Source organism: Oryzias latipes, chromosome 7 (assembly GCF_053564925.1).
Source record: "Oryzias latipes strain Hd-rR chromosome 7, Olatipes_Hd-rR_3.1".
In the NCBI taxonomy this organism is placed as follows: domain Eukaryota; kingdom Metazoa; phylum Chordata; class Actinopteri; order Beloniformes; family Adrianichthyidae; genus Oryzias; species Oryzias latipes.
The window spans coordinates 5,725,362-5,739,371 of record NC_136243.1 but is presented as its reverse complement, the minus strand read 5'-3'; the positions used below and the strand labels follow the sequence as shown (position 1 = coordinate 5,739,371).

The 14,010-nt window shown below is 44.2% G+C and overlaps 1 protein-coding gene across 2 annotated transcripts in view; it reads right to left on the bottom strand.

The window, feature by feature from the left end:
• Positions 1 to 14,010, bottom strand: part of LOC101169180 (nucleolar protein 4-like) — a 121,344-nt gene that overhangs the window by 38,308 nt on the left and 69,026 nt on the right. For both annotated transcript variants that reach the window (XM_023957018.2, XM_078950100.1), the window contains one exon: positions 7,423 to 7,567. In XM_023957018.2, the coding sequence (XP_023812786.1) occupies positions 7,423 to 7,567 (145 nt within the window). The remainder of the gene's footprint in view (positions 1 to 7,422; positions 7,568 to 14,010) is intronic.

Sequence of the window (14,010 nt, the reverse complement as noted above, 5' to 3'; positions counted from 1 at the left end):
CACACATGCATATCCCGATCTGCTTGGCTGCCGTAAAACACTGCTCCGTGTGTGAGGTGGGGGGGGGGTTTGGTGGTAATTTTTGCAGGAGTAATGACGGCGGTCTGATAACGGCGGGTCCAAATTTCACGTTGGGACACATTTTATGGAGCCAACCTTTGGACACAGTCAACTGTTGAAACCATAAAACAATAAAAAGTTGAAAGCCTTAAAGCTCGACTCACACACTCACACACACACACACACACACACACACACACACACACACCTCAAACTGCACTGTGGTCGCTGACAAGGCTCCAAGCCTCCAAGCCTCCACATTAGATGAAAAAAGGCTAAGCAGGTTAGAATTCTGAAGATGTGAAACCACATTTCCTTAAAGAATCAGATTAGGAATTTGTTATTCACCTTTCAGCACATCCCATCAGGGGTCACCACAGTGGTGGTCCGGCAGACATTTTTACACCAGATTCCCTTCCTGACACAACCCTGTATTTTATCCGGGCTGAGGACCGCCACAGGGAGACCCAGACTTGGGACCCCTTGTTGCTACATAGTTCGGCTGGAACACAAAGGGTCTGGCCCATGGACCCAGACTGTGAGGCTCATTGCACTCCCTGGGTATCGAACCCTGGTTTCTCATGTGAGCCATCCGCTACATTATCAAATCATTCAAATTAAAATTTTGTGTAGTGCAATTTGCCAAAAACAGATTTTTGCTTATCTAATCAAATCAAACTTTATTATTAAAGCACTTTTCACATAAAATATAACACAAATCGCTTTACATTAAAACAAAACAAAATAAATAATATAAAACAAGCATAAAAATTAAAATAGGGCCCCCCTCCCCGTACCTACACACAACCCCCCACTCCTTTCACACCTCCCACCCCCTCACTGATGGAGAAAGACAATGAAAAATAGAAATAGGCTGAGCACGAAAAAAACATGTTGGAAACGCTGATAATTGGAACCTGCCTCTGTGAACCGCTGCATATTATTGTGTTTCTGAGAACTATAAGTGACTGCATTCACAATCAAATGCCCGTCGCCTTAATCACATGCACACGTAAGGGGTTGACCTGCTGTGGGTCGTAGTACTTCCATGTACTTCCTTTGACTTTAGGGAAAAAATTCACTGAGCATTGCAGTTTTTACATTGTACTCAGTGTTGTTATCCAATGACAATAACTGGTAGGATGGATAAAATATATCACAGCATTCTCAATGACAGTTACTACAAAACCTCTACACACTATTACAACCAAGCCATCATCATCATCACCATGGTGTCTCATTAAATCCGTCAGTGTAATCTCCATGCTTCACTGCTCTGAGAAGCCGTTCATGGTGATCTGGAGCTCCTGCAGAGCCTCACCTGGCAGCGGGAAGAGGGCAGAGCTGCGCTCACGTCACAGCTGCACGCCTCATTACGGCCGGGCAGGAAGCTGCAGGCTGCACCACAACCGTCTAATTACTGTGAACAACAAAAAACCCACAAATGAACACAGTATTAACATGCCAACAGGCCGCACTCAGGTGCAGCTGAACCCATTCTCCCAGCGACCGGTGGATAAAACACACCGTGTACGCTGGCGTTTGTAATCATAATTGCATAGCTGCACATCTGAATCTTGAGGGGGAGTTAATAATTAAGCAGCTGCTGTACTCTGCACAGTGGAAAGCATCCTCCACCGACGCTAACAAACACTCCGGCAAATGATGGAATAACAAACACTTTTGCTGAAGCTACAGGGAGTGGCTGAAGAGGAAGCATGCTGAGGTCCTGGAGCAGTGCTGCTTTTCCACAAAACCCCTGAAAGAAGAGTTGAAGCTTCGCCAAGCCATATATCGCTGAATCGTTTTTTTCCCCCCTACATCCCTATGCTATGAAGAAATAAACAGCTGTTAGTCATTCCATTTGTCAGAAGAAATATTCTTGCTCTGATACCTTTTTTAACAAGTTCTTGATAATCCTCTTTTTTCATATTTTTTCTGTAGTGTAAGTTATTCAAGTTCTAAACTGACCAATCAGATGCCTCAGTAAAAGGAGGTGGTCACATGTTGAACGTTCATGATGTTTGACGGATTTAGCTTTGAGGTGGTAGTCAGGTGTAGACTTCCAACAAACTCACTCCTGATTGGTGAGAGTGGTTGGCATAGAAATGTTGGCTTGCCTCTACAACTGCTCCTACACCTGGCTGTGGTTCCTGTCTCTGGCTCGTCTCTGCTCTGTTCCTACACCTGGCTGTGGATCCGGCTCCACTCACGCCCCTGACTGTCCCCCCAACTCCATCTGGATGAAGCTCGTCTGCTGGACTTTAAATGTGTAGTTGTAGGGTTAGATAAGTTAATTCTTCTCTATGAGTTCTGGTCAATTGCCTGTCCGTCCTGGGGGAGGATCCCTCCTTCATGTGGACACCCCTGAGGTTTCTTCGTTTTTTCCGGAATCCGTTTTTTTTAGGAGTTTTTCTTTACAGAGGAGGGTCTAAGGGCAGGGATGTCCAGTTTAGGTTAGTCAGTTCAATTTAGTTTTTTCCTATTGAATTCTATGTCTTCATGATCCTTTTAATTTTATGTTTTACTTCTTCAATTACAGATACGAAGCCCATCGAGACGACTGTTGTTGTAAATTTGGGCTAAAAAAATAAAATTGAATTGAATTGAAATGTTGACTCAGACCGACTCAGACCAATCACTGTCGTCTGGCTCCAACATTGCAGCGTCCAATTCGTGAAAAAATGGTGACTGAATTGACTTCATTTCGTTGGAGCTGGATGTAAACTATTTTCTATGGGTGACGTCCCACCCACTCAGTCCACCTCTCACATACAGTCGATTGTTGACTCCTCATTGTGCTCAGCATCAGCTTTGTGTCCATCTTTGAGCAGCCAGTCTGCTCTGTGCTTTCCTCCATCTTTACTGTGGTGCTGTGGCTTCATCAAACTCAGTTATGTGCTGAGCAACAACCCTAGCAGCAAACCTCAGCTGCAGACAGTACTGGTTGGGAAAGCCATTACTGATGGAGGCCACTCAAACTTTAAGGCAACAGAGGGAGAGCTAGGATTTAACCCAGAGCTCTGTTGTCTGCCTAATTCTGCTGGAAGCTTGACCTCCATCCCCCTGATCCAGCCTGTACTCCAGACCTCTCAACCCCCCCAGGACTTAGAGGAGCAGGAGCGAGGTTAAGAGGAGGGGGATAAAAGTGTTCCTGTCGTTTGTTTTCCTCTGGCCTACTTTCTGTGCAGGGCTGACTGCATTAGGCTGAGCCCACTGCTGAGGAGAGTGTGTGCATCTGTGTGTCGACTGTGCATTCTTAGATTTGTGCAGACATCGATGGATGCGTGAACGTGTGTGTGTGAGTGTGTGTGTGCGTGCGTGCGTGTTTGCGTGCGTGTTTGTGTGTGTGTGTGTGTGGCACGTACACGTGCAGGACAGGCCAGCAGATCAGCTCATTGCAGGCTGCTTTTTTGTCTTTAGTGACGGCAGAGATGTGATGTGAGGAGCTCAGAACGATTCAAGGGTTACTGATCCTGCAGGTCCTGCTAAGACTCCAACATCTGCATCAGATCTCAGGTCACATTCCAGCTCCTAAAACATCCATACTGACTGACAGACAGACAGACAGACAGGACTATGTGAAGCTTTGCAGCCCTTTCACCCACAATCACAAGTCAAACAAGTAAAAAAACATTAATCTATGCATCTGCTAGGATCTGTTACAACTCCAACATCATGACCTTTAAACCAAAAAATAGATATTGATTATTATTTGCAAGTCAAATGTTTGAGTCCTGCTAGTGCAGACACACCTGCAAAGTGATTCAAGTTTTGTATCCATTTCTCTACTTCAGTTTATGACATTTGCTTTGCTGCATCTATATTTCCTGCTTTGCTGTGCCGTGTGCAAAGTGGCAGAAGGTGTTTTTTTCCTGTGTGGTTTTAGTAAACATGAACATGAGACTAATCGTTTATCAGCTGTTGTCCGCTTCCGGTCTGCATTTAAAGCCTTAGTGGCACGCATTTAACCCATTTGGGTGTTGCAGGTTTTGGGTTGTCCGGGCCCATAGAGGGTCACAGAGAGGGGCGACTGCATATTAAAGGGGAGCGAGGGTGTGTCTGCAGTTTCCATGAAGATTGAGAGGCCACCTTAACCCTTATACTATCTTAGATGACCCCACCCTTCCGTTGACGTGTTCTCCCTACCATGACAAAGGTGGATAAAGGTGGAAAGATTTCATGTAATCCATGGACACCAGTGAAGATCACAAATCATTGAAGAAAAAAGATTCAGAGCACTGTCTAGTGGGTCTAGATGACCCCACTCCCAATGATAAAGTGCCTAGGATAGCACAAGGGTTAAGAGACGTCATGAAAATGAAACCCACGATTGTCATGCATCATGGGTGCAACACAGTTATGACGTACGGATGATTCTGTCATACTGATTGTGATAATCTCCTCATTTCTAACAGTCGTGCTTCACATAGTGCACACTTGAACAGCACTAATGAGCTGCTTGCCCATTGCACAAGATTGGGAGAAGTTGTGAAAAAGTGAAAATCTTCATGCTTACTTATTATACGTTGTATAAGTGTTTGCTACAACCTGTCGCAAGTGGGAAGAAAGTGTGAAATACTTAATATTACATGACTTTTCATTCATGATTGGCCAAAGGAGTTTGGATAAAAGATGTACAAGTACAAAAATAAAGACTTTTAGCAAAATTCATTAAACTACTATTAAAATGTGTCAAGTCCTTTCATGTCTCTTCAGATGTTCTCTTAACCCTTGTGCTATCCTCGGCACTTTAACGTTGGGAGTTGGGTCATCTAGATCCACTAGACAGTGCGCTGAACCTTTTTTCTTCAATGATTTGTGATCTTCAATGGTGTCCATGGATTACATGAAATCTTTCCACCTTTATCCACCTTTGTCATGGTAGGGAGAACACGTCAATGTAAGGGGGGGGGTCATCTAAAGATAGCACAAGGGTTATTGCAGAATACTTCAAAATTCTTCTTAACATAATTCAATTCAAAGGTTCAGCCCAACAGTTCCGGTCGGGTCGGTCCATCACAGTCATTATGGAGAGTCATCATCAGCAGTGGTTAGAGTCTCTGGCTAAAGAGACTGGCTGCTTTCACAAGTCTCTTGTCCTGGTGTCGTACAGTGATTTTACTACACCCTTTTTCCCCCACAGTCAGTCCCCACAAGTGTCCCTGACAAACACACAAAAAATTTTGTAACAAATGATTCAATTAAATCGGGAAACAAAGAGGAACTCTGATCTTTCCAAAATCAGAAATGAACTGAAAAACTTATCGTTAAAATGCTGCACGGGAAACCTGGGATGACCAGCCAGCTTCTGGTCAACAAACACAGCATCTAAGGCCCGTTTGGCTCATACATTTTATTATAAATAAAAAAATAACATCTAGGACCTTTGTGCTAGCACTGCCAGAGTATTTTCTGCTCTGTTGCGAGGGCCCACGCCAGCACAACAGGCAGGGCACGAGATCACGTCCACAGTGATTCACATCTGACCTGCAGGTAAGACTGCAGCAACCTGCTGGTTTCCAGAAACATCTGCTGTTTCTATACTCAGATGGACATGTGAGGAAAGTGGACCTGAGCAGGTCTGCTTGCCTGTCTGTCCTCAGGTCAAACAGCTAAAATCCATAAATTGTTAATTTCCACATGTGGAGATTTCAGTCCATCCTATTCGGTAACACATGCATGCATGCAGCACTGTGCTGACTAGAACACCACTGCACACGCAGTCAAACATGCATTCATGTGTGAATGAATTCAGTTCAGATCGGTAAATTAGGTTAACATGTGGGATATTGACCATGAGCCAATTTGTTAGCACAACCATAAGGTACAGACGTAAAAATACATCTGCCTTTGTCTGAGAATCAGGACACATCCATGTTTGAAACAACATCACAAAGAACTCCAGGCCATGTCCTGATCCCAGCACCACTGCATCAGAACACTGAGTGCTCAATTGATGCAAACGCACAAGGAGGACGGCTTCTGAAAAAAAGAAAATAAAGATCCAACCTCTGGATGTAGTTTGGCCTCTGTATCTTTGAGGGGATTCTGACAGAGACTCACACAGTCAGCTCCTACTCTCATTATGTAGTATGAAATATCTTAAGACCTGCAGGTGACCAAACCCACGTAAAAACATCTCACTGAAGCTTCTGGATGTCCTGGGAGGCATTGGAGCCTGCATTTCCCAGGACCAGGCTCCTCCGTGGCAGAAGCGCATCCTAATGGCGAGCAGCCTCCTAATGGTTTGGTCTGATCAGCCAGTCCAGACCACAAACACTTCGTCTAAAAGTCGGATCCAAAAGCAACGGGACCTTTCGCAATCAGAGGCTTCTTCAAGGTCTGTATGGCTGCAGTGCACTGATGTTTGAGTGGATGTATCATCAAAAGACGGAGTACTTTGAGATAACCACTTATCTGCACAATAAACGCAGAATGATAAATGCCTTAAAGGACTATGAAGAGGTCTGGTAACTGAGTGAAAGTAAAAAGACGTACAGCAGAGGCACATCTCCTCCTCCTCCTCCTCCTGCCGTAGTGAATAAAAACCCTGTAGCTTAGCTGCCTGTCGACGACTGAGCTGAACAACTCATACATCTGCAAAGATTAGAACATTTTGAAGAGGTTCCATATTTTGCCAGTCATTTCAAAAAGAAACTTTTGGTTTTTATAGAATCATTCAACAAAAAAAAGCCTTTTATGGCCTGTAGGTCAAAACAACCCAACATTTATCAGTAGCAACCCAAAAATGATGTTTCAGCACAGATGTCAGGTTTCAGATGTTCTGTTGCTGGTTGGGCTTCCATCTGCATCAATGTGTGTTAAAGGCCATCAGTCTGTGGCTCTGCTTTGGTGAAATGGAAGCCCAGGTTGCTTTGTGCTGCCCGTGGGTCATCTGTGGAACTTTTCCAAGACCTTTTCTTTCAGCGGACCTGCAACAAACAAACCACACCAGCTCTTCCAGGGGTCTCCGGTCAGGAATAGTCCATTCCACTGCAGGTCTGGTTTTATGTGCATCACAAAGTATTAGTCATCCAGTTCATTCAGGACTCACAAGTAACCGCAGCGCTGCTTCTGTAAGGTGCATGCAGATCAGACGTCAGGTTTTATGCAACCCAGACTCTCAAACAGTAAGTCAGACCCAAACTTCCAAATGAAACCTTTCAGTCTAATTAAACCAGAAGGGCCCTCCAGCATGTGTGTGCCTCCAGCACACGCAGATCCAAGCACTACAAACATTAAAATGATCAGACCTGTGTGTGTGGGCGCCATCTTTACAGGAAGCAGGTCAGAAAACTCTTCCAGACATTCTCTGTCTCTTGCAGTCACTTGAAGCTGAACTGTTGTGCTGCTCCTTACCGTCCTCCTCCTTGTTGTGCGGGCTGTGGCGCATCCTGTCTTCGCGGCGTGTTGGGCTCAGCTCCGTCACTCTCCCCAAGTCTGCTGCTAGCCACGCGGGCTCGCTCATCTCTGCCTCTGCCTCACTGCTCACTGAGCTGTCATCCTGACACAGAAGAAGGAGCAGTTATCCCAAAAGTCACGACATTCCAATGTTCTGAGCACGATCACTGCTGCATGTGAGCTGCAAACGCATCTACACTGCAAACACAAACATGCACTGAGTCTTTCTCTTAGAACTCGACTTCTTTTGTGCTTCTGTTGTTGGATGAACTGTTCTGTTGATCCGTTTCAGGAACCCTTCTGGGTAAGGCGGGAATTCTCTGTGTGTAATCCAAATGAAAACGATGGCAGGAGGTGGGAATCACTCTACTGAGCAGTAAAGGTTGTGGACCAGAAAACTGATCATGGAGTTGGCGTGTTGGTCTCGGACCAATCATAAACGTAACAGGTGCCAGACATGTTTCATGAGGTGGGGGACGTTTCTGGACAGCAGCGAACAGCAGATACACTGCAGGTACCACCAGAGCCAAAGCGTTCCCAGTGGTCTTTTAATCATGATTATGCCGTATTAAGCCAAAACTTTTTTTTAACACTGTCGTTGTAGGACATAGTTTCTGCAGAGCAGCAATATTTTTTTAGAAATTCACCTGAGTTGTGGGCGTGCCCCTTTCCCATAATCCATCTGTTACAGCCCCTCACAACCCCAACCTAACATTAGCAGTGCAACAAAAGAGGCAAGCAAAATCAGATCTATCCATCCGTACAGTTCTGATCCAGATTCCAGCTCAGACCAGGAAAACAAAGACGTTCATGGATCTATTTGTCTGCAGGTGGATGATCAGAATGGAGCAGAGCAGGGAGCTTGTGGCTTGTAGTAGCTTCTACATCACAACTACAAGCTTTTACTACAGTGTTTGTTTATCTGCTCCTAATTTACCACAGTTTCAATAAAGAGATTAAAGAGAATTTTTGGACTTAATGTGTCCTCCATCATGAGAAAAATGCTACAAAAACATGTTGAAAGCACCAAAAATGCCATTTTTATCAGAGTGCAACTTTAATGAGTTCAAGACTACACTGCTTGTTTTGCTTTTGCTTTGTTAGGTTTAACAGGAAAACAACGCTTCGCATCATCAGCATAGAAATGTTTAATGTCTCAGGGAAGGCCTCTAGTCTTTAATAAACACCAACATCTCTGATAAGGAAAGGACATCCTCCTCTGATGAGTTTATATTTAGACCAGCTCATCATGGAATAGCTGCTTGCTTAAAGTCCCCCTCTGATAAAAATCAGGTTTTTTTAAGTTTTTGACATCTACAAGGAGAACAAATGTAATCAAAATCATGTCATTTTTGCATTTCTGATTATTTCTCCTTTGAAATTGCTGTCAATCAAATTTTGACAACAAAGATTCTCAGTTTGAATTAATGAGCCGTTGTGATGTCATGATGCCCCAGTAGCACATGCACATTGGACCAGCTCCCTGATCTGCCCGTCCAGTGTTCACAAGCCTGGGGGGGGGGGGGGGGGAGAGAAGAAGGCAAATTACTGCTTTCCCCGCATGTACTTTAAGTGCGTCCAAAGCTGGATTTTGTTGTTTGGCCGCACGTTCAAAAAGTGTTCAAATGGAACCAAAAATATGTCACTTTTCCCCATTACTTTATCACCAAAGATAAACTTTTCAGAATAGAGACCGTCAGTTGGTGTTGCTCTGTCTTTTTTACTATAATTTCCTGTGAAATGTCGTTCACCATTCGGCGTGTCCCATCAGGGGTCACCACAGCTTTCACTGACTCGCACAGGTGGTTTGGTGGACATTTTTATGCCAGATGCCCTTTTCTGACACACATGCTCTTCCTGGCACCAGCCCTGTATTTTACCCGGGCTGGGAACTGGCACAGGGAGACCCAGACTTAGGCCCCCTTGAGGCTACATAGTTCTAGGGAATTGCACAAGTTTTGCCCATGGACCCACACTGGATTAAGCTCAATGCACACCACGCATGCCAGTCCCACACAACTAAGCTGTCAAGCCTTTTCTGTAAACATTTATACATCTATACACTGAGAAGAACAATAAGAACAACAAGAAACTGTAGCCCTTTTAATTTACATAGAATAAAAGATTTAGTCAATTAAAGTGTTGAAGCCTTCTGAAGGAGTCAATAGTATTTGTTTTTTCCACAGGGGGAAGGAACAGTTTTTTTGAGCATTTGTGCTACAGTGCTGGATGACAGCGATGACCTATATCTGTCTGTTTGGTGGGGTTCTCGGAGCAGGGGTTTCCCTTAACTCGTCACGATGAATGAGCTTCCCCACTGCAGCCAGGCATGCAGCCAGCGTGAGGAGAAGCAGCCGTGCACACAGCGACAGGAGCATCCCATCCATTCAAAATCCAGTTCACAGAGTCGCTGGAAAAGCTTTCATCTCATTCGCTTCAAGTGGAATCAACTGCTTTACATCCATCTTCTGAACTTTAGCTTCATTGGGAGTCCTTCAAAGTGATCACGTTTACTCTCGAGGGTTACATGCAGGTATGTGCCCCTGGTACGACAGGGAGGGGCGTGTTTGAAAAGCCTCTTGAGGAACTGGTCTATGAACAGAACCTGATCTGCTTTGTTTAACTTCTTACTTTCTTGAACTGTTTCAGAATTCTGAGCTGGTATTTAATAACTCCATAATCCTTTCAAGGCTTTCTCTAATGATGATGATGAAGCTGCTGATGTCAGGTACCTTCATCCTTGTACCTAAATCCTGCAACATCCACTCCAGGAAAGGTCAGAATTGAAAGAAATACAACAAAACTGCTTCTGCACCTCAGAAGCCCTGGATCTTGTAGGAACTGTTGTGAACATGACAAACCCAACCTCTCATCCTAAACACTTTGTTCCAGCAAATCTACAACCAGTCTGATGATCCATGCTTTGAAACTGTTCATAGACGGCACCTTCCAGCTCTACACCACAGACACAAAGAGCAGAATAACAAAGGCCTGTTGCAGATATTCTGATGAAACGAGTACAGAGCAGCTCAGAGAGCAATCAGCAGCTGAGAAGAGCTCCAGAAGAGGTGCAGTGGCCGCGGAGGAGGCTGCAGGTTCAAAACCATGCAGCCGGCTGGGAAAGTAGAGACTGTATCTGCTCAATCGGCTCAGCATGTTAAGAAGCTGCTGCTTCTTGCAGCCAGGCATATGCATTAACTGTGACAGCTGATCCTATGAGGCAGCATTTCCCTTCACTCCTCGTGTCTGCCTTCAGCCCCCTTTTTTCACGCAGCAGGAGATCTTTGTGCTGTAACCTCCTGCTCTCCTCTCAGTGATCCAGGACCACAAGGTTTATGCTGGACCTGAGAAAGCTGTCTGTAGAAGAACCAGGCTGATGGGAGGAGGCTAAAAGGCTGTCCAAACTCCCCTCGGACCCCCATGGCTCCGGTGTTCTTCTGAAGCAGGTAAGACCCGACAGGAACAACTTCAAGCTCTGAGATTTAAACAGTGAGTGGGCGCTAAGTTGTCAAACTGAAATGGTTTATAAAACGCACAAGAGTTTAGAAAAATGACAAGGAATTGCAAGAATTTGAAATTGCTGACCAATTCATTCGTATAGAGTGATGTAAGAACAATTGTCCCCTATGAGAACTTTCAAAGACAGCAGGCATTTAGTCAGTCTCATCTGTACCGTGTCTCCTGCACAGAAAGTGTTCAGTTTGCCAGAGTTACATTTATCTTTGATGGCGATCAGATCTTTGTTTTTCATTCTATAATCCTGGATGTTTTTTTGAACTTTGAGAGTTTAAACAAGAGAAAAAAGTGTAAAAATGTCAATCTGAGAGAAGTGGATAAAGTGTGTAGTGAAGAGTTTTACTGTCTTAAAACAGCTGTAATCCTACTTTGTGGATTTCACCTGTTGCATGTTATTTTTAGAATGTAAGCCCTACAATAACCAAGGAAACACAAAATAACTATATAATATATAGTTATAAATAATAATAATAATAAATAATATCTTGGATTTACTATAAGATGTGCAGGTGTGGCAGTGACGGCTCTTCCAGAAAAGTTCAAACGATTCAGTCTCCAAGAGCCCGAAAACAACCAGCCGAAATGAGAAATGACAAGCTCAGTCACCCGGAGAGATCACAGGAGAGCCACTGCTCCTCCACAGAGGAGCCAGCCGAGGGGGTTCGGGCATCCGGACGCCTCTCTGGGGAGGAGATGGATGGATTGTTGGACGGACGTACGGACAGACAGACGGATGGACATAAATGTTAAACATCATGTGTCATGGGCAACACTGTGATCTTTTGCTTTTATTGGCTGTTTTTTTTAGGTGTCTCGTCTTCTTCATTCAAACTGGCAACAGCACATTCACAAGAGCTCAAAAGCTGAGGCCGATTGATAAACACCTGGCACTAATCACTTAAAATGGAAAAATAGGATCCTGCTTTTCTGGCTGGCAGTTTGGAGGAAAATATGGAATCCCTGGCTATATGCAGCTGACTTTTAGTGAATGTCCTGGAAGTCAAAGTTCACTCTCTAAAAAATCATTGAAAAATGTTTAAGATCAACAATCAGTGGGTCAGAAAAGAACTTGAATCTTGAAGGTCTCTATCATGCTATCCTAAGCCGTTCAGAGAAACTATATCTGTGTTTATAATGACAAATTACCTTTGGAACACTAAAGAACACATTTTTTGAAATAGGAGTTTCTTTCCGCTCATTTCTTACCCAGAAGTCTCTGAGGCACAAGCTTTCGCTCCATGTGGGTGTGGCCTAATTCATGACATCATCCTAAAGCCGACAATAGCAGCGTCTGTGTTTCACGAAAACAAAGCCGTAGTTAGGCCGGCTCTAGGATGACGTCATGAAATGGGCGGCACCCACAAGGAGAGAAGGGCGGTGCTTCAGAGATCGAGGCGTCTTACTTCTGAGCTGCAAAAATAACTAACAATTGATTAAAAATCATTTTTTCATCTGGCAAAGGTTAATACATGATCATATATTTGGACATAGTTTACTCTGAAAGGCTTAAGATTGGCAGGATATAGACCCTTTCAGTAGCTCACACACGCTTGTATATGCGCAGTGTTCAACAGCCCTCAAACTATGTTCATGCCCCCCTCTGCGACGTGCAATCAAGCGGACACCGTTTGTAAACGTGCATCTTTCTGCATTAAAGACTCGTAAATTTATGCGTCGCCTTGCAATAAGACCATTTTTGGGCTTTACGTGGAAAAGGCCTGTCCATTGAAGGCAGGTCAAACTGAGCCGCTACGTGACCAGCAGTACAGTCCCAGTTCAAAGCCCCCCTGACAGTGAAATATGCTTCATTTTGGCCAAAAAAGGGCTTGACTTGCTGTCAGAGAGGGTGTCTGGCAGAGCCCCTGCCGGGCTGCATGTTGCATCCCCTGCTGTTAGCACAGCTCTGGTGCTGTTCAAAAGTTAAAGCAGAGGATTGAAGATAGTTATTTATAAAGGATGTCCCAACAGTTGAAACAAAGTAAATGTAAGATGAAATAAAAGCCTTTGCCCTGAAACTTTGACTTGTGCAATATTTGATCAAACAGGTCATTCCTGCTCCCTCTGTGTTACATTATAAACTTGTTTCACAGGTTGAGGATGGTGAAAAGCAGAACAGTCTCATTGTTTTATGACAAAACTTTCCAATTCTTTCAGCACAACTCAAGGCTTTTGTTCCGTTGGCCCATTCCAGAAACATCCTTTGATGCCTGTAATACAAACCAAAAGGGGGCTTCATGATGAAGCAGAACTCATAGAGGGGATGGGGTTTCATTTACAGACTTAAAAAAATGGGAACTCATATGTCAGTGATGGACAAACCCATGAATGTGTCAGAGAGGTATCCTAAAACTGACCTACCTAACAATCAATCCAGAAAATAATGGAAATCAGACCCGCCGTTTGCTCTGTCCTCCAAAATAAATGATTTCAAAGACAACAGAGTGCCAGAATGATAATAACTGCTATCAAAGAATTTCTGCGCCTGTCAACACATGAGAAAACTTAATGCTGAAGCTCCTCCCACTGATGCTTCACATTCGGTCTCAGTTTCTAGAATAGAACCATGTTCAGCTCCCAGCCTCTGTTTCCATTATCGCTTGGAAAGACTGGTGACTCTAAGACCAAGCTTTGGGACTCCCAGCAGCACATTCAACTCCAGACCTCTTTGACAGACTTTGAGCCATTGCACAGCGTCAACAGGTACAGGTGCAGAAAAGCAACCCAGCACCATGATAAAACCTCCTCCATGTTTCGCAACAGAAACACAGATATCGTCAAGGCAATAGTCATTTTTACTGTGCAGTCTTATTGATTGAAAAGAGCAGGAGGAAAACGATTTTGTTGTGCACTGCATGACAATAAAAGATTCTGATTCTATGGGTCACGTCTCTGTTCTCAGTTCAGTTCAGTCTCACCTGCTTAGAAAAGTTTCTGATAAAAGTTTTGTGGCTCGTCAACAAAAGCTAATTCAGGGACTTGATCAAACAGGAGTTGGTTAGTTTGTCCCCTTGAAGGCCAGTTTGCCTTCAA